General features: G+C 43.7%; 2 protein-coding genes across 5 annotated transcripts in view; both read right to left on the reverse strand.

Annotated features, from left to right (window-relative positions):
* Nucleotides 1-20,905, reverse strand: part of ZBTB44 (zinc finger and BTB domain containing 44) — a 366,779-nt gene that overhangs the window by 80,636 nt on the left and 265,238 nt on the right. The gene's annotated exons all lie outside the window — the stretch shown is intronic.
* Nucleotides 1-20,905, reverse strand: part of APLP2 (amyloid beta precursor like protein 2) — a 64,071-nt gene that overhangs the window by 10,333 nt on the left and 32,833 nt on the right. Inside the window, exons 4-14 of one of the 4 annotated variants that reach the window (XM_026708973.2) lie at nt 18,010-18,122; nt 17,118-17,305; nt 15,982-16,196; nt 13,601-13,768; nt 9,555-9,685; nt 9,125-9,199; nt 7,484-7,642; nt 4,136-4,264; nt 1,970-2,069; nt 559-732; nt 12-47 (exon numbers count right to left, since the gene is read on the reverse strand). In XM_026708973.2, the coding sequence (XP_026564758.1) occupies nt 12-47; nt 559-732; nt 1,970-2,069; nt 4,136-4,264; nt 7,484-7,642; nt 9,125-9,199; nt 9,555-9,685; nt 13,601-13,768; nt 15,982-16,196; nt 17,118-17,305; nt 18,010-18,122 (1,488 nt within the window). The remainder of the gene's footprint in view (nt 1-11; nt 48-558; nt 733-1,969; nt 2,070-4,135; nt 4,265-7,483; nt 7,643-9,124; nt 9,200-9,554; nt 9,686-13,600; nt 13,769-15,981; nt 16,197-17,117; nt 17,306-18,009; nt 18,123-20,905) is intronic. The other 3 variants (XM_026708975.2, XM_026708974.2, XM_026708976.2) reach the window with 3 other exon arrangements.

Here is a 20,905-nt window from a genome sequence, read left to right on the forward strand (position 1 = left end):
GTGGAACCAACCTTTTTTCACTGGATGGTACAAATCCGGCTGAGAATCTATAGCAGGAGGGAAAAACAAGAACAAAAACAAAAGAAATAGCAGAGAGAGAGAAAGGAGATTAGGAGGGGAGAAAAGAAAAAAAAAAAGGCTTGTGTACGATTTCTGATTTAGATACCGGAGAACATTTACATCAGAGTTTAAATGCAGCTTCAGACTTCCCATTTACGAACCCCAGGAAACTAGGAAAATGTATTTATTAGAATAGGCTTACAACACCATCAGCAGACAAAAAACTGAATTCTCACCATGAGTTTTAGGGTGTCAGCTAGACAAAGTACAAATACAGATCATTGTAGAATAGTGACTTGCATGAATCAAGCCAGAATGCTAAACTCATATCATCTCAGTCACCAAGTGGTCCTTCATCAGAAATTATTCTGAAAAGCTCTGGCAAAAAAAGGCTTGTTCAGAGGCAAAATTGAGACCAAGTTCATTCTGTTTAAGTAAGCTTGGCTCTGATTGGTTCAGGCCAGATACAGACAGTACAGCGCTGTAGTTTTGACGTACCTTCACTTTTGGAAGAAGCTGGGAAAGTTTTCACCTGGAATGGGCGGAAAGGTTTACCATCGAAGAGCGGAGATTCTTCGCTTTCTTCGGAGCTCACGTGGACATCCACCGGGGATTCAGAAATGGAAGAAGTAAACTGGTCCATGTCGGTTCGCTGTTCTTGAAGGAGCTCATCTGTAAGAGAGAATCAAGGGGAACATCTTGGTAGTGCCAGATAACTACAGAATCATGGCGTTGGAAGGAAGCTTTGAGGTCTAATCAAACCTCTGTACAGAACAGGAATCACCATACTGTCACAGATTTTCTTAGTTTTAGTTTTAAATTTAGAGGCTGACTTCAGAAGACTCCAGATGGGTTTCAATTAAATAGTGTTAAATAAATTTAAATGGATTTAAATAAAATCTCCAGTAACAGGAGCACCCACAACTCCAGGAAAAATTCATAGATCCTTTCCTTTCCTTTTCTCCCCTTCCCTTTCCTCCTTCCTTCCTTTCCTTCTTTCCTTCCTTCCTTCCTTCCTTCCTTCCTTCCTTCCTTCCTTCCTTCCTTCCTTCCTTCCTTCCTTCCTTCCTTCCCATTGAAGACCTTTCTTTTTAAGATGCTGCTTCTAAGAAATTTAATTCAACTTCTTGCATTTGTTATCCTTTCCAATCGATTAAGAATATTACTTTTCTTTCACTAAAAACAAACAGGCAAAGGCTTGACAGGGCTGGGGAAGTGAAGAGTTCTCCTCAAGAGCAAATTCTCAAGAGAATTCTCTTCAAGAGCAAACCCCAACCCCAGCTAATCTAATAAAAAGGATTTCGTCAAGAGGAGAATGGAAGTAAAAAAAAAAAAACACCGATGGAAGAGAATGTTTGTAGGTCAGGGTAGAACCGTGGAGTCCTTGGTGCTCTCTGAGCCGGGTTTTCTTGCAAGTATTTCATTACACAACTAGATAACTGTAAGGACCAACCAATAAAGATGAACGACGATAAGGGTGAACTTTTGAAAACTGGGTATTTCAAAAGGAATTCTTTATTGAAGAGGAAGAAAGCAAGTCAACAATCAAAGCAGGATCTGATATCCTTCCAGGCATGCACCTCAGGTAAAGTGAGTTAGAACCCCTCCCCTTAGTCCAATATGGATTTCACCAATGCGCAGGAACAATCATGTTATTTTCCCCTCGCCTCTGAGAATGTAGCTAAGAAGAGATTCCCAGGATCTGACAGTAACATCATCAATACTAGAAGGGAGTGGGGTTTGCGCTTTGTTTATCTTGCTTTGTCGGTGTTGGTGGAGTGTTCTTGATAGGTCCATGATTTAGGCTGATATTTACTGTTAGTTTGATTGTTTGGGGTTGGTTAGTTCCAGATTCCAGGAAACAAAACCGCAACAAGAAACCAGCACTCCATAGGTCAAAAACACTTACCAATCTCACTCTGGATTTCTTCAGCCACGTATGGTACTTTGTACAGCAGGGACAAACTCTGATTCATCCTCTCCTCTATTACACGGAGGTGTGTCATCACCTTTCAACAGAAGGCAAAGTTCAAATAATGTGTGCCTCTGCACTATTTAGATTAAAACAGTATACAAAGTGTGTAAAGGCCCCATTTATAGGCTGTATTAACATCTATGGCAACAGTTTTACTTGGTGACAGCATATACATATTCTGTAATGTTTTAATTCTTTTATGGTTTAATGATTTTATGATGTTCGCCACCCAAAGTCATTGATTGAGATGGGTAGCCATAGAAATTAAATCAACCAATCAATCAATCAATCATGGTTTTAGTGTTTTAGGACCCATGTTATAAACAATATTTATACAAAAACACAATGCTCCCATAGATAATTCTCTCACACAGCTTTTATTTCAATAAATCTGAATCATACTAAAGTTCATGGTCAATTTTTAAGCCAACAAAGGTAAGATTCAAATTGGTTTGTTGCAGTGGGTCTCCAGTTTAGTATGTGTTCCTATTATTTCATCAGCTCTGAAGATATTGTGTTTTAGTTTTCATTCATTGATGTTTATCCATCATAAGGTAGATAATCTATATGTGTATGTGTGTGTGTGGGGGGGCAAAGACTAGGTATAGTAGACACATTATTGAGATTAGTTTTCTGCTTACAACAACTTCCCTTTTTAAGAATTGAAGACTTGGTTCTAGAGCAAGGGTCTCCAACCGTGGCAACTTTAAGACTTGTGGACTTCAACTCCCAGAATTCGCTGGCTGAGGAATTCTGGGAGTTGGAAGTCCACAAATCTTAAAAGTTGCCAAGACTGGAGACCCTTGTTCTAGAGATAGCAATGATATTATTATTATGTGGGGGAGGGAAGTCAAACCCTTTCTCTTTTTTAAGATATCATCCTGAAATATTTTGCTTGCCCAGTTGAGATCTGGGCTTTAACAGAAGATATCTTCCAGACTAAGCGATAATTATTCTTTCAAAGAAGAGAAAGGAAACATTCTAAAAATATGCTTTTGTCTCCAACCATTGATCTGGGAACTGTGCTCAAGCTTTGATTACATGGGGAGTAGCGTTTAAGTTCACCACATAATAGGAGGGCGAAAAAAGCAGAGTGGTGTTTTCAAGGAATATTCAGGCCACAGGGAGTAACAGCCTATTTGAAAAAGCAGTGCTGGCTTTTCCTTTTCTTCTTTTTCTTTTCTGAGAAATTTGCTGGGATGTAGGCCTTAGGTGTGGTTTCCTAACCACAAAAACCAGATTCCTGTTTTCTCCTGAGCCACATACCTCAAGGCCTTCCAATCTTAAATTTATTATCACTCTATATCTGGCCAGCAGACGGTGCTACACATTCATATAACATATAGACTTGACGATAGTGAAGGCGGTAGCCGTATGGGTAGCCATTCATTTAGGGACAACAATACTGCAAAAAGTGACTTACAACCAGATCCTAAAGCTTATGACCATCGCTTAACGGCTGCAAAATTCATTTAACAAAGGCAGCAATTCACTTAACAGCAGTGGCCAAAAAAATAAGTTGAAAAATTGGACACGACTCACTTACTGCCTTGCGAGAGGCCAGAGTGCAGATTTACTGCCTCAGATCCGAATTCTAAGCTTACTGTTCGTAATGACATCTCAGTCATTTTAAAACGTGCACATTTAAGAAGTAAAAAGGGAACTGCAACATGGGTGTTCTAGAAAAAGGCTTGTCCCTTCCTTGGACAGCAAATATTCTGAGGTTGTTAAAGAGGTTATCTGAATTTTTATGGTTTACTTTTAACAAGCTTTTCGTCTCTTTTATCAAGGTGAGGTTGGGGGAGACTGAATGAAATTGAGAGTTTACAGGCCGGATGCCCTTCCTGACACCTAGGCCGGGTTCACAGCAGATATTTTCTGTATGCGCCCCGATAAGAGAAACGTCTACCTAGTTGCCTAGGATTGAAGTCTCAACCTTCCGGGTGGGAGGAGAGGTCTTCACCTCTAGGCCACCTCGAAAGATAGTATCTGAAATATTTCCAATATTTTTGCTTAATTCACACAAACCAAACTGGGACAGACATGGTGAACCTAGGCATGGTTAAAATGCGTCCGAGGAATTTTTTTTTTTTTGCATACCTGTGATTTCATCTGAGCAGCCTTTTCTGGGTCCACAGCCAAAACATGCTGGTAGTGATGGATTGTGTGGAGCCTGTCTTTGTTCTCAGCACGGATGTACCGTTTCAAGGCTTGGAGGATGCGATGGGGCTGCAAAGGGCAAATCAGAGGGGTGAGCCGGATCATTTCCCCCGCAAACCCATCTTTGGGAGACTGATGATCCTTCCACCCTCTGTCACAAGGTAGGATTCAGCTGGTTCTGACCAGTTCTGGAGAACCGGTAGCAGAAATTTTGAGTAGTTCAGAGAACCGGCAAATACCACCTCTGATTGGCCCCGCCCCCATCTCTTCTCTGCCTCCCAAGTCCCAGCTGATTGGCTGGGTCTCCTGTGGTTGCCCTGCACAGGAGAACGGAGCTGGAAAGCAGGTTAGTGGGATGGGGAGGGAATGGGGATTTTATACACTGCTCAAAAAAACAAAGGGAACACAAAAATAAGACATCCTAGATCTGAATGAATGAAATATTCTTATGAAATACTTTGTTCATTACATAGTTGAATGTGCTGACAACAAAATCACACAAAAATGATCAATGGAAATCAAATTTAGCAACCCATGGAGGTCTGGATTTGGACTACAGTCTGATCCAACTTTGATGTACTGTCCTTAAAACAAGTCAAAATGAGGCTCAGTAGTGTGTGTGGCCTCCACGTGCCTGTATGACCTCCCTACAATGCCTGGGCATGCTCCTGATGAGGTGGCGGATGGTCTCCTGAGGGATCTCCTCCCACACCTGGACTAAAGCATCCTCCAACTCCTGGACAGTCTGTGGTGCACGTGGCATTGGTGGATGGAGCAAGACATGATGTCCCAGATAAGCTCAATTGGATTCAGGTCTGGGGAACAGGCAGGCCAGTCCATAGCATCAATGCCTTCATCTTGCAGGAACTGCTGACACACTCCAGCCACATGAGGTCTAGCATTGTCTTGCATTAGGAGGAACCCAGGGCCAACCGCACCAGCATATGGTCTCACAAGGGGTCTGAGGATCTCATCTCGGTACCTAATGGCAGTCAGGCTACCTCTGGCAAGCACATGGAGGGCTGTGCGGCCCCCTAAAGAAATGCCACCCCACACCATTACTGACCCACTGCCAAACCGGTCATGCTGGAGGATGTTGCAGGCAGCAGCAGAACATTCTCCACGGCATCTCCAGACCCTGTCACATCTGTCACATCTGCTCAGTGTGAACCTGCTTTCATCTGCAAAAAGCACAGGGCGCCAGTGGCGAATTTGCGAATCTTGGTGTTCTCTGGCAAATGCCAAACATCCTGCACGGTGTTGGGCTGTAAGCACAACCCCCACCTGTGGATGTCGGGCCCTCATACCATCCTCATGGAGTCTGTTTCTGACCGTTTGAGCAGCCACAGGCACATTTGTGGCCCGCTGGAGGTCATTTTTCAGGGCCCTGGTAGTGTTCCTCCTGTCCCTCCTTACACAAAGGCAGATGTAGCAGTCCTGATGCTGGGTTGTTGCCCTCCTACAGCCTCCTCCACGTCTCCTGATGTACTGGCCTGTCTCCTGGTAACGCCTCCATGCTCTGGATACTACGCTGACAGACACAGCAAACCTTCTTGCCACAGCTCCCATTGATGTGCCATCCTGGATGAGCTGCACTACCTGAGCCACTTGTGTGGGTTGTAGACTCCATCTCATGCTACCACTAGAGTAAAAGCACCGCCAGCATTCAAAAGTGACCAAACCATCAGCCAGAAAGCAGAGGAACTGAGAAGTGGTCTGTGGCACCACCTGCAGAACCACTCCTTTATTGGGGATGTCTTGCTAACTGCCTATGCTTTCCACCAGTTGTCTATTCCATTTGCATAACAGCATGTGAAGTTGATTGTCAGTGTTGCTACCTAAGTGGACAGTTTGACTTCACAGAAGTGTGATTGACTTGGAGTTACATTGTGTTGTTTAAGTGTTCCCTTTATTTTGGGGAGCAGTGTAGTATCCTTCCCCTGGAACAGGGAGAGAAGGGGGATTTTACAGTATCCTTCCCCTGCCACACCCACCAAGCCACCGCCCACCAAGCCACGCCCACAGAACCAGTAGTAAAAAAAAAAAATTGAATCCCACCACTGCTCTGTCAGACCTAGAACCATTTTGGAAATCTCCAGGGCTGCCAGAGCAAAGCCGGTTGCTGCTGTGGGGAATGTAAGGGGGGAGATAAGAGATAACTTGGGGGGGGAAGGGGGATTGTAGCCAAAATAACTTTATTTCTCGTGGAAGCCAAGGATGTCCCTACCAGGTGTTTGGAAGGCATGGGCCAAAGGCAGCTGGAAGGAGGACTGTGGCCTGATTGGACCATGCGATGGTTCTGTGACCTGGGGGCCCTGAACTTTGGGACTTTGATTTGGGTGGGGAAAACCTCGGGGCCTCCAGAGTCGGGTTTTCACCAGCCGTGTGCCAATATGGCACTGCTAATAAATTCTTACTTTGAGGAAATCCCAGGCCTGAGAGTTTTGATTTTGTGGAACCCTGATACCCTCTTCAACGAAAAGGAAGTCAGGGCAAGCCGGATGAAACGAACCAGGCAGTCCTGAGCTAAACTGAGGGTGTTTGGTCACACATCTCGAGGTTAAGTTTAGCACTTCTTGTCCTATTGCAATGTAACACCCATTGCGCTAAGGCTCGAAGGCTCCCTTTGCAGCATCTCCAATAATATCCCAAAGGTGTTTCCCCCGACACACGCACACCTGTTGGCACTCTGATTCAGGTGACTCTGAAGGATACAGGTAACCCCCACCCGCAGGTAGCCTCAACTACTCTCAGAACGCTAACAACCGACTCTTAAAGAGTGCGAATGACCGGATGACTGCAAAGATTATAAATCTTTCCATTCACCAACAGTTAAGTTAGAACTGAAGCAGCTTCTTGGATGAGTAGCAAAATGTTTTCAAGGGGGAAAAAAAAGCGAGAAAGTCCAGGTGCCTTTTGGAAAAAGCACCTTTGGGATAATCATGACCTGGAGGATGGAGAAACTCCACAGACATCGTCATCATCATCTTTTCATGACCCCATAATCCCTTGTGGGGTGGAGTCTGGGCACCTGAATGGAGCGGAGTGTTTACTGGCCGGATGCCCTTCCTGTTGCCAATGTGGAGTTATATTCAGCAGATATATTCTCATCGTGCCCAGAGAGGGAATTATCTGCCTCTACCTAGGATCCAACTCACAGCCTCCTGATTGTGAGGCGAGAGCTCTACCTCTAAGCCACCATCCCGCTCAAAACTCCACAGACATCTCCAGTAATAATTCCCCTCCGTTCCCAACCCTGTTCCCACTTCTGACAGTGGGGTACGGTACCCGTGGGGGGTCGGACTGCAGAGCCACAAGGTAGTTTTCCAGGGCGACCCGATGGCGCTCATCCAACATGGCTTCTACATGGGCCAGGTGAGTTTCCACGAGTTGCTGTTTTTCGCTAGCAGCTTCCTTCTCAAGGGACTTGGCCATCGTCTGGAATCTCTGGAGAAAGATGGTGTGGAAAGGATCTTTATTAGCTGGTGACAAAGCGATCGGTTCCTTTCAAGCTGCTTTTGGGATCCGTCGATTGCATAATGCCTGTCCAATGACAGAACTCCACCTTAAGTTGTGCTCCGGAAGGTATGGCTGTGAACTCCTTAGATCAAGGGTGTCAAACTCAAGGTCAAAATGGTTAGTTCTGGCCCACAGTGCCTCAGCCCAGCGCAGGCCAATTGGGCACCAATTCACAACCTGCTGGCAGCCATCCAAGCCGGAACGTGGCCAGCGTTAGATCTGCAGGGCCGCCCTGGCGCCCATGAGGCGCCGCCCCAGCCCTGCCCCCTGGGCGCATGCACGGGTGACGAGCACATGAGGGCCAGGTGGCCCCGGGGATTGTGTTGACTGCAATCTGAGCGCTGCATTTTCACCCAGGACTCCAGCGCTTGCGTGCTCGCCATCACCTGTGCGCGCCCATGGGGCGGGGCTGAGGTAAAAGGGAAGCCCCATGGGTTGGATCTAAGGCCGGGCACAGGAAACAACACGCTCCATGGACCAGGACTTGCATGCAGCAGCCTTATTGTTTGAAGGCAGGAAAGAAGCCTTCAACCAGACATGTCAAACACAAGTACTTATACTATATATAAAAGAGCACAAGTAGTTCTCGACTTATGATCACAATGCAGCCCAAAATTTATGTTGCTGTGTGTGTGTGTTTGTGTCTAAATAACAATTCAACTCTTGGAAGCCCACAAATCTTAAAATTGCCAAGGAGAAAGATTGGTTTAATGAGACAAAATGTCCTTGGTCCAATATTTATTAAGTGAAAACAGAGTTTCCGAGCCTTAATCTAGTTGTAAACAATATCCACAAGGCCTCCTCCTGTTAGTTTATAAAATCTACTAGCTCGATAACCGTCCTTCACTATGAAATTATGTGGTCTGGCTTAGTTTTTGGAAAGGAAAATAAGAGGAGAAAAAAAATTCTGCCTCTGCCTACCAGCATCCATCGATATTCCTCTGGCTAGAGTCCTGTCAGTGTGTGGGAAAGTTGAGGGCTGTTTGGAAACTGAAACAGTATTTGCTGCGTGAGCAAGGAGTCAGCAACGAGCCTGGGCGTGGCTTAGCTCAACTGTTCTGTACTAAAGCAGCTTGGTGCTCTGAAACTAAAACTGAAATGCCTCTCCTCTGCTTCTGTTTTGCATTTGGAACAGATTTCTTTTCAGGTGGGGAGGGGGAGTAGAACTCCTTAGCACCAGAGCATGTTAATAATAATAATATAGGAAATACTAAATGCTCTGATGGTCATTTTGAAAAATCCTTTCTTAGTGAGCACCTAGAAGCCAAAGAGGAACATATGTGCCAAATTTCAAGTTTGTTGGCTTTATGTTTCTGGAAATTTTGTGATGATGCATCAGAGGTATTTCGCTTTTAGATAGATTAGATAGATTAGACAGACAGACAGACAGACAGATAGGTGGTGACTGACCTGCATCAGGGCCTGCCTCTCTGCCTTTGGCAGGTTCTTAGCTTGGATCTCTGCTTCTTCCCATTCCTTCTTCACCTAAAAGAGTTTGGAAAGATCAGAAACCCAGTTCAGGTGGGCCTACTTGAATAAGGACCATGGAGTGTGGCAACTCCAAAATCCAAATACCCCTTCCCCCTCCCACACAGAATTTCCACAAAACCTGATCAGAACTCCTAATTAATTGCAATTTAACTTTGCAAACCAGCTTAGGGCGTGTGTGGCTTTTTACTGCTACGGAGACAAAACAACAACAACAACAACACCCCAGCAAAAAGAAGAAAAAAAATGGGCTCAACTGGAAAACCCACACAAATGAAATCAAATGGCAAGAATGCAGCAGGATTGAGGCGGCCGAGGAGTCCCACTGTAGCTACAACCCCACAGGACTCACTCGATCCATGCGGTTACGGTGTCGGATCTCCAGCTGTTCTTTGGCTTTCTGGAAACGGGCATGTTCGTTGTCATCGGCTGGGGTTTCAAAATAGACGTCGACGTCATCAGTGGGCAGAGGAGTTGGAGGAACTAGAAGAGGGCAAGAGGGAGGGGACTCATTAGGTCAGGGGTCTCCAACCTTGGCACTTTCAGACTTGTGGACTTCAACTCCCAGAGTTCCTCAGTCCACAAGTCTGAAAGTGGCCAAGGTTGGACACCCCTACGCTAGATCATCTGTTCTGGTTTCTGGGGTTGCTTCTGGTTTAGCTTGGGCCAAGATTCCCACTACAGGTAGTCCTCAACTTACAACAGCGACCATTCCAAGTTATAGCACCGGAAAAAGCGACGTACGACCCGTTTTACACACTTACGACTGTTGCAACATCCCACCCCCATGGTCAGGGGATGAAGATTCCAACCCTTGGCAACTGACTCATACTTATGACAGGTTACGGGGTCCCAGTTTCCCCTTTTGCAAACTTTCTGATAAGCAGCGTCAATGGGGGAGAAAGCCAGATCCACTTCAGAAACTGAACCACCTCAGGGATTCGCTTAACAAGGGTGGCACGAAAGGTCCTTAATCCGTCGCTTGGAAATGTCGGGCTCAATTGAAGTCGTAAGTCGAGGGCTACCTGTCATCTGAGAGACAAACCTTCCATCCTTCCTCTTTGGAACTCAGCCAGCGTTGTGAAGCCCATGACATTGCAACAGAGGTCTCCAAACGTGGCTGCTTTTAAGACTTGTGGACTTTCAACTCTCAGAATTCCTCCTCCTGTCATGTTAGCTCAGGAATTCTGGGAGTGGAAGTCCACAAGTCTTAAACGTGCCAAGTTTGAAGACCCTTGAGTTGCAAGCCAATACACTTTCTGGGGAGGGGGCAGAGGAAGGTGTCCCTTAGTTCTTTCTCGCTCTCCAACGGTGGTCAATCTTGAAGATGGGTCAGTTAACAGTGAGGGCTGCTGATAACGCAGCCCTCTCACTTCCCCAGATGGGCCCTGCTAAGGACTGAAATGCACGGGATAGCCAATTAAAATGTCCCACCCGCCTCACCCTCAAAAGGAAAATGGACTAGATTTGACAGTTCAATCCTCAAGAAATTTTGTATTTCAGGCTTCCTAACAGCCTTATCGGGTGATGGTAGACTAACACACAGGGACACAAACAAGGTGGTGCAGGAAGGCAAAAGGAAGCAGAACAAGGTGTTGTGGGGAGGTTTTGGGTCCCAAAAGTGCTTTTTTTCAAGAAGCAACTGGACTTTCTGGGGGTTTTTTAATTTTCCCCTTTGAAGACGTTTCGCAGCTGAAGAAGCTTCTTGGATGAGAAGCGAAAGGCCTTCAAAGAAAAAATAAGCCCCTCTTGAAAAAAAACACCTTTGGGACCACCATGAGCTGGAATGAGAATCTCCACTAGACGTAATATTTGGAAGCTTGTTAAAAGGAATTCTCTAGAAGCGAGGAGACATTTTCTGACAGTGAGACTCGTTCATCAGTGGAATAGCTTGTCTCCTGGAGTTGTGGATGCTCCATCACTGAAGGTCTATGGAGACTCTCAGTCATCAAGGTCAAAGGTCTCCAAATGTGGCAACTGGAAGGCTTGTGGACTTCAACTCCCAGAATTCCTCAGCCAGCAAAGCAAAGCCATGTTTGGAGACCCGTGATCCAGGTCATGGTGTCCCAAAGGTGCTTTTCAAGTGGACTTTTTCTTCTGAAGGAAAAAAAGCACGTTTGGGACAACTGTGATCTGGATGAAGGAAAATGTCCGTCAATTTTTTTCAATGACAACTGGCCAATCTGTGTTATCCTTCCGGGAAAGTTCGGTGTTATTTTCTTACCCCTTTGCCAGCTTGTAATAAGGTGTATCTGGTCTGAAGGGATGCATGTACTCTGAAATTCAGAGTAATTAGTATTAAGAACCGCAGCGCTCTTCAGATTCCAGCTGAGAGGCCGCTGTCTACCATGAAAGCCCATTTCAGCATCAAGATGCCTGGTGCATGTTTATAGCAATAGCAATAAGAGACTTATATACCGCTTTACAGCCCTCTCTAAGCCGTTTACAGAGTCAACATACTGCCCCCCAAAATTTGTGTCCTCATTTTACCCACCTCGAAAGGATGGAAGGCTGAGTCAACCTTGAGCCTGGTGGGATTTGAACTGCCAAACGGCAGTCAGCCGGCAGTCAGCCAAAGTAGCCTGCAGTACTGAACTCTAACCACTGCGCCACCGCGGCTGCCTATGCCATTAGAAGTGGCTAATGTTATTGGTCTGGTTGCCTTGCAGGGACGTAGCAAAAGGAATAGGTGGCTTAGGTTTTTAGTTTGGGGTAGCGGAGGAAATCCTGACTAGTTATCCATGTAATGGATTAGAATTTAATGGAAGAAAAGATTCCATACAAATCCAGATGCCACAGATTAATCTGCACTTCACGACCATCACCCTTTTTTTTTTCTTTTGTAAGTCAACTTACTTTGTTAAAATTGATCTGCTTTCAAGCGGAGGAAACATTTGAGCGCTCTGTTCATAATAACGCACCAGCTACTTTTTGGATAATAATTTGATGAGGGGCTCAAATGTAATCTTGACCTGGTGCCTGAACCCATAATATTTTCACTCCAATGTTAAAAAAAGGGTTTAAGAGGAAAATGACACACCCTGTAGCTAAAAAAAAAAAATAGCAGTGTTCTCTCTCTGTGACCAGGAACACAAATTAGATTTGCTTGTAAATTCTGGCCCCAAATCCTTTGGGGACGGACTAAACTTTTTCTCCGAAACAGGCAGAGTTTTAAATCTCATCCTTGTTATCAGTTCAATCCAATCAAAAGCATTTGCACAGAACCCATTCTGTACAGAGGAGTAAGGCTGTACAGACGGAGTGCCAGCCATGGGGAGGGGGGGAAGAAGGGAAGAAACGAAGGAGAGGAAGGAGAAGAGGAAGGAAGGAAGGAAGGAAGGAAGGAAGGAAGGAAGATTTAGAGATGTGTATCAGCAGTTTTAGAAATAGGAAAAAAGGATCTAAAACAGTAAAAACAGAAGTACTGGAAATCAGCAATTGCCTTCTGAAGATACGTATCATCTTCTTTTAGCAACCCTATAATCCCTTGCAGGGTGGAGTCTGGGCAATTGAATGTAGCTGAGTATTTACTGGCCGGATGCCCTTCCTGTCATCAATGCGGAGTTTTGTTCAGCAGTTACATTCTCATAGTACCCAGAGAGAGAAATATCTGTCTCTACCTAGGATCGAACTCACAGCCTCCTGATTGTGAGGTGAGAGCTCCACCTCTGGGCCATCACACCACTCTGCCTTCTGAAGATAATGACTGGAGGAAGCCTTCCGAGGTGGATTGCTGTGAATGTAGTTTGCTTCCATTAAACCTATTTATACGATACGTATTTAAATATATCATTTTTCTTTGATTTTGTTGCTGACGTTCTAAAGGTGTGCCACTTATAATTCTTAGGCTTCAGCAGTATATAAACCCTACAAGTAACGGTAACAGCAATAAATAACAGTAATCTAAAAGTCAGTAAAAACGGTGAGAAAAACCTCAGACAAATCACAGAATCACCAGGCGGTGAACCATATTTCGGTCTCAGAAATATGAAGGAGAACCTGGAGTTTGCAAGAAAGACCAACGGGGGAAAAGTTTGCAAGAAAGACCAACGAGGGAGAGATACACGAATCCCACGAAGAGGCACCAAGCGAAGGGACTGGAGCGGGAACAGCAGAGCCCAAACTTTTAACCCTCACCCATGGAAGCCAGAAGAGGATTTGCGAAGCCAGGGCAAGAGGCGGGAGCGGGAGAGACAAGGCAGGCTCCTCTGGCTGCAGAAGCTGAGCCTAAAGCCTGAAGCAGCACAAAGGACAAGGAAAGAACTAATGCGGAGCAGACACCAGGATCCATAGGACAAAGCTACAACACACACTCTTCCTTTGACCTGGTCAAGGAGGAGAAGACAGACAGAACAACAAGCTTGCTTCCAAGAGGACCCAGGGCAAGGCTGAACTTACTCATCTTTTTACACACAGCCATACAATACTCCTCTGACTCAAAATTGTTTCGGTTGCCTCCGCAGCCTCCATATATAAAGCGAATGCACTTTTTCTTGTACATGTCGAAGTACCAACGAGGCATCACAGCCCGGCAGGGACCGGTCATCGCCTCCTGGGAGCAGACAGCTGTGTGGAGATGGTTAGAGCATCAGCTGGTGGCAAGCAAAGCTTTGCTAAGCTAGTTCAACATCAGGGGGGGCTTTAGGTCCGTGAGGGCGAACCTATGGCACGCATGCCACAGGTGGCACACGAGCCCCAGCCAAATTTACCAGCATTGCGCATACGTGCGCTTCCCAGCTGATTTTCGGCCCCTTTGAGGCCTTTATCGCCCTCTCGCATGTGCCGAAACGGGCCCATTTTTCGGCCTCCAAAGGCTCCAGAGGCTTTCCTCAAGCCCCTGGGAGGACAAAAATGGCCTCCCCCAGGCACCAGAGTCCCTCCAGAGACTGAAAACGGGAACTTTTGGTATTTCTGGAAGACCCATTTTTCAGCCTCCCGAGGCTGCAGAGGTTTCTCTCAAGCCTCTGGGAGGGCGAAAAAGGCCTCAAACAGGCTGAAAATCAGCTGAGAGGCGTGCGCATGCACAGTGCACGTAAGGGGGAGGGGGTGCACAGTGCAGATAAGGGGAGGCAGGATGCATTGCATTGTGGGTGCTGGCATGCCCACGCGCCATCGCACATGCACGTGTTTTTGGCACACCACAACAAAAAGGTTCGCCACCACTGTTTTAGATCAATCTTGGTGGACATTCACCTGGAGCTCTGAAGATCTCTAGGTTTCTACTCAGCTCCGGCTCTCACTCAACCTGACCTGCTTCACTTCTCAAAAAGTTAGGGTGAAAGAGTTGGCAGGGCAGCACTGAAGCCAGACAAGACCCACTGCTTCAGCGTAGCCCAGGGGTTGGCAACCTGCAGCTCTGGAGCCGCATGTGGCTCTTTTATCCCTCCACTGCGGCTCCCTGTCACCGATTGGTAAAAGGAAAAAGGACCCCGCACTAGGAGGAGACTCTATGCTTGGTGTGTGTGTGTGTGTGTGTAAAAACCGGACTTCCGGTTGGTAGAGGAAAAAGAATGCCGCACTAGGATACTCTATGGTGGGGGAACTGGACTTTTGGTTGGCTCCAGAATTGAATGGGAGGGTTCTGGTTAGGACATTTGCGGCTCTTTTTGAATGTTTAAGGTTGCCAACCCCTGGCGTAGCCATTCAGTTCCCACACAAAGCATTTTTATGCAGGAGAACAGACTTCCTGACAACTATTTCTAGTTTATTCTCAACTAAGAGCAAGTTGGGGACCTCTTCGATCATCCAACTTTCTAAAAACCTAGGTTTTCATTTTCAAAAGTCTCTAAGATATTTACCACCTCTATCTGCCAGCAATGATTTCTTTAGGAAAAAAAAAATCATGCAGTTTAGGGACCGAAATGCAATGATACCGAGAAACCAGAAGACCTATTTTAATCACCCGAAGCAGTCACAATGGGTTAACTCAACTGCATTCAAAGGGCTCTCTAGGAAACATTTATTAAAATGGCTACTTAAGTCAGCAAAAGGCAGCTTTTTGTTATTGTTGTTGTAGGTTAAAGTCTAGTTAATGAATTGCTGCGTTGAACGAAGAATGCTTCCCTAGCAGAATTTGATATTCGGAACGGACAAAGAGTAACCCGTTTAAAAGACAAGTCTACACACTGCAACAAATGCACTCTAATTAGCTCCCCAAATGTGTGCAGCTGAAGCTACCTGCAGGTTGTGAAAAATGGACAAACCCAACAAAGAGAGCTTTTAAGCTCTCTCTTAAAAGAACAGCGCCAACATGTAAGTTGCAGTTTAGCATAAACTTTGTTCTTTGCAGACATGCTATTGAACAAAAGCATCTGTTGAAAAGCAGCAGCACGCGTTCTATTGAAGGTATTTCTTTGGGAAGCACAATGGCTACCTGCAAGATTAGTTTTAAAAGGGTATCATTTATTAGAGCTGTTTGTTTCCTGGCATTCCTTTCATGGGAGAAAATGTGAGCAGCTTTTCAGAGAACCAATTTGTAACACTTCTGCAAAAATGGGGCTGCGCAAATATGTATTTCTATATAGCCCCAGGAAAAGGGGGCTTGGGCTAAATTGATAATGAGTCCTTTTTGGGAACAGGAACTATAAGTCAGCTGCCTCCAAAGCAGGAAAGAGTTATCTTCAGTAAACAGCGTGACAAGATTTTATAATCTGCTGACCTGCTTGAAAATTAAACATTCCATGAAGGAAAACTGGAAAGGCAACTTAGGGATTGCAAGGATCAAGTGATAATTGTTGCGACAGACAGAAGCTGATTGAAGCTACAATGGGACCAATTACCTTTCACGTCGTTCATGATTTCCTTCTCGGATAAAGTTCTCTCCTTACTTGGTGCAGATGGAGGCTCTTCATTGTAGTCTTTGTAGCTATCGTAATAATAATCCTGGTCTACTACCACCTCTTCTTCGTTTTCTTCTTGTTCTTCCTCATCGTCATCATTCAGTTCCATGACTCCTACCGTGAAGTCATCTGTATCTGCTTCGGTGGGCAATTCACTAGGAGAGGCAGGAAGAGAACGCAATGTGATGAAACAACATTTTTTCTCTCTCCCAAATGTTTAAATGCACTGCAAAACCATGGGTGGAGATCTTGACCACAGGTCTAACGTTGGCTTGATAACCTCTATGTTAGAGGTTAGAGTCAGTGGCCTTTTAAACCATGAGGTCAAAGAAGACTTTTACAAGATGAATTGAAATTCCATGCATATTCAACAGCTACAAAGAGGTAGTATCAACCCATCAAATATTTCTGTGGTCTTTTAGAGAAAGGGAGGGGGGAGCAGTGTGGCAGCTGCATTCCACAAATGTTTTGAAAGATAGTAAACAGGTGACTGAAGTTTCTACCCGCAAAATTCTAACTGGAGAGCATGATTGATGACTCTTAGCTATGGATGTGTCCCATTGCAGAATATGAATTATGATACACCCAGAGGGTGGGGGGGGGGAAAAACCAGGGTCAAGGGTGACAATGAATGATGTGTCTCAGAGTCGGCTACACCCAGGCAATGCTGGACTTTTTAACTCCCAATAAATCCTTTTTGAAGTTTTGGAAATTTAACAATGGGGTTAAATGCTGGAATCCTGACAGGTAGTATTTCAGTTCAATTTCTTTAATGAAATATCAAAGAGGGAACAGATTCTAAGGGTCTTGTTTTTCTCATAAAATGGACTGGATTGCGTGTCTTTTGAAACAAGACAGTGTCCTGAACAGTATCTTTTGGAACAAAAAGCTGGTCATGGTACTCCAGATACCATATTCCTGATTTAGGAGAGTCCATTTGCCTCATTCTAAGGGGGGAATGGCAAATGGATCATACCATTTTTTTCTTAATTAAACTCAACTTCTCTTTTCTGCTCCGCCCAGCATGAAAAAAAGAGTTTGATAAAACATGGATATTTGACCCTATTTGTTGCTACCTTTTGTTACCATCGTTGTCGTCTTCCTCCTCCTCGTCTTCATCCTCTTCCTCCTCCTCCTTAGAGAGAGCTTCATCTACAATTTTGGCCTGAGGGCAACACACATATTCTGTGCCATGGAACTGGTCTACACCACAAGGCAGCAACATCCCGTAACTGTGCAGGATCATGCCCTCGGTTAAGCAGGCCTAAAGGAAGCAGTAAAGCCAAGAATGAGAATAATTTCCCCAGATTACAATTACCAGATGCTACACAGGAAGGTGGATAAAAAAATCTGACTTAAGAATGGGAATTGAGAGGTGCTCAAGAAACAGGATTTAAATTCAAGGTTGAGACAGACCTGCACTAGAATAGCAGATGGATGGATGGATGGATGGATGGATGGATGGATGGAAGGAAGGAAGGAAGGAAGGAAGGAAGGAAGGAAGGAAGGAAGGAAGGAAGGTATAGGGATGTGTATCAGCAGTTTTAGAAATACAGTTTTGGAAAGAAACTGTAGAAATCTGGAAAAAGAAGGTAGTCATAACAATTCCTAATTTTTTAGTTACTTCTTCCTTCCAAGAAGCATAAATGAAACTGTATCACTAGATTTAGATTCCAGTTGGTCTTGGAACAAAAGAGTCTTATGGAAAGAGAACCAAATTGCTCTACAGCAAACATGACACTTAACAGCTGAATAAGCAATTTTTGCTTATTAACCAGGCGAGACAGGGCAATTTGAACCTGTGTTCACACTTCAAAAGGCTTCAGGTTATTTTTAGTCATCTTTCAGAGCTAATGTTGATTTCTTTCCAAGGAAAAAGACACTGATTCTAACTCTGATTTTCATGCTTTGCCACCCACTGCATCTCCTGGGAAGATATGTAGGTGTGCTTGTGGTACCAAAGCTTACCTCTTTTGCCACAGTGTGCCAATATTGGTGACTTTTGCACACGTCCATCCGCTCCCGGTGGAAGAAGCGGCACTTTTCAGGAACCAAAAGGACATCACTGACAAACTCACCCACTGCAAAATAAATAAATATGAGAGCACATCAAATATGGTTTCTACTGCAAATACTGACCTCAGCTTTCACTCTCCAGCTACAGATGATGCTAACATCTCAGCAAAGGTACCCTTGTTATTTTTGAACACACCTCAGAATATTAAAATGCAAAACTTCTGTCGTTTTATTTCTATCTCAACTGCGTATTTTAGATTAGGTGTGACTTTTTTTTTGCATAGATTTTTTTTTATTTTAATATATATTTAAGTATTGAATACATGAACAGGGTGGCATCTGGATATCATTCATTTTGATACCAAATAATAGTGATAATATTGACAATTTTGATAATCTTAATTACGTTAATCATACTCACATCATAATAACATTATAAATAGTACAATTAAAACTGTTAACATTTTAATATTAGCTCCATCATAAATCCTTCATCATTTAATTATTCAGTATTTTAACACACAATACTAATGTTGTTTAAGTGTACATAATGCAATAATATTTCAATTTCTGATCCTTTCATAGGAATATGCATAATAATTCCTCCTTTCTAGTGTCTACCTCTATTCTAAATCTTAATAGCACAAATCTTATAGGCATTTAGGCGTATTTTAAAACCCTCAGTTCTTTTCCCAAACACAAAATGGCTACCTGAATATGCGCTTTGAAACGATGAATTTTAAGATACTGAGGTATTTGGTTTTTCTAAAACAAAAATAAAAACCCCAAACCTTGCCCATATTTAATATATTAGTTGGAATTTATTTTATTCAGAATAGAATTTTATTTAGAAACTTAGTAATAATTTCCATAAGGAGGTTTAAACAATAAAGACTCCAGGTTTAGGTTTTAGCTTTAGGTTTTTTAAAACCTTTCTGATAACATTCAGCAAAAATTCCCATCTCACAGTCTTCCTGGTGATTTATGTATTTATATCCCACCATGACTAGTTTTAGAAATAATTCAAGAAGGTAAACATGCCCAACACGCTTTCCTTTTCCTATTTTCCTATTTTCAATTTTGAAAACATTTTCAGTTGGGCTTTTACAAATCTTGATCAAAAATAAATAAATATTTTCAATTTCCAATCAGGCTTTGTAATCCAGTCCTTTAAATAGGATAAGCTGACTAACGTAAACACAACAGTACCAACATACATTCATTCACTAAATTAGGGAAACTGGCCCTCCCTCTCAAAAAGTAATGAAGGAAGGGAAGGGGAAGGGAAGGGAAGGGAAAGGAAGGGAAGGGAAGGGAAGGGAAGGGAAGGGAAGGGAAGGAAGGAAGGAAGGAAGGAAGGAAGGAAGGAAGGAAGGAAGGAAGGAAGGAAGGAAGGAAGGAAGGAAGGAGATAGGACAGAAAGAAACAGAAGAAAAGAGACAAAGAAAGAGAGAGACAAAGAGAGAAAGAGAGAAAGAAAGGAAAGAGACAGAAAGACAGAAAGAAAAAGGAAGGAAGGAAGGAAGGAAGGAAGGAAACTAGCTTTATATGCGATTAAGCAAGATAGGAACCATTGCAATAAATGTTTCTCTTTGAAAATAGAAATCAATTGTTTCCAAAAAGAACAGAGAAAACAAATAACCAGATTTATTTCTTATTCAGATACATGAAAAACTTGAGGCCTGCAAACTATTCAAAAGCAACATTTTGTTCCTTTCTGGGGGTTGCTAGGATGCATCAACACAGCATACAAATCTCTAAAACCACAGCATAGCCATTCCTCTTTGATACTGCCAATATACCTAAGAACAGCATTTCTTCCGTTGATGTTCCTTCTGCGCTAATACATGGCGCATGAGGTTTGTTTCCTATAGTAATATCCTTGGAAAAGGATTAGAGAAGGTGTGGAGGTTGATAATCTCCTTTCTGTTATGTAGGTGGAGACACCTAATTAAGTATTGGGAAATTATGTTTGTGGGAATACACACACACATACCTCTTCGGAAAGCTACGGAGACAAATTGACCGTGACTCTCCTCGACTTACGACTGTAAATGCAACCTGTCCACCCTGGCTGTAAGTCATGATGGTCGTAATTTGGGTGGTCAAATGACCAACCTGATTTTTATCATCCTTTGTTGTTGTTGTTGTTGCAGCAGTCCTTAAACAAATGGGATGGTCATAAAACAGCTGCCAAGGTCATTAAACCACAAACAAGGTGGAAAACCATCTGTAAATATGTCACGTTTTGACAAAACTGTTGTAAATGGGGATAATCCTTTTCTCAGAAAAAAAGTTAACTTGGCCTTATGGGCATCAAAGCGTACATTTTTAAAAACTTCTCCTATTTATTACTTTTTTTAAAGATCGTGGGTAAGAATGCAACACACCCCACAATTTTAGGCCTTCCTGGTTTATCCCCGTGGCAGGCAATATTCAGCCACACAGAATTAACCAAAAAAAAAAAAAGTCCTATAGGCAATTAATGCCAGTTGCCAATACTAGAACAAATTAAACCAATTTGATGTAGTACCGATGGTGTGCTTAAATATTTACAAAACTCTGTTAAGAGAAACACCATTGGAAAGATCAGTATGCGCTAATCATGCTGGTGCAAGGATAATATGTACAAATGTTGGCAATGAAAATAAGTAACAGAAGACAGAATGGTAAATCAAGCAGGTACACCTCATGTTTTTAGGAGCCTAATTGGTTGTGAATGTCACTTTCCCCCCCTTAAATGTATATTGCATTTATGTTGTGGTTTAATTCTTATTAGCTAGTCAGTGTTGCATTAGGGAGATGGGTGGCTATATAAATTGATAGCAATAGCACTTAAACTTATACA

This window comes from Pseudonaja textilis, chromosome 9 (assembly GCF_049901715.1).
Source record: "Pseudonaja textilis isolate UNSWEBS1 chromosome 9, rPseTex1.2, whole genome shotgun sequence".
NCBI classification, from domain to species: domain Eukaryota; kingdom Metazoa; phylum Chordata; class Lepidosauria; order Squamata; family Elapidae; genus Pseudonaja; species Pseudonaja textilis.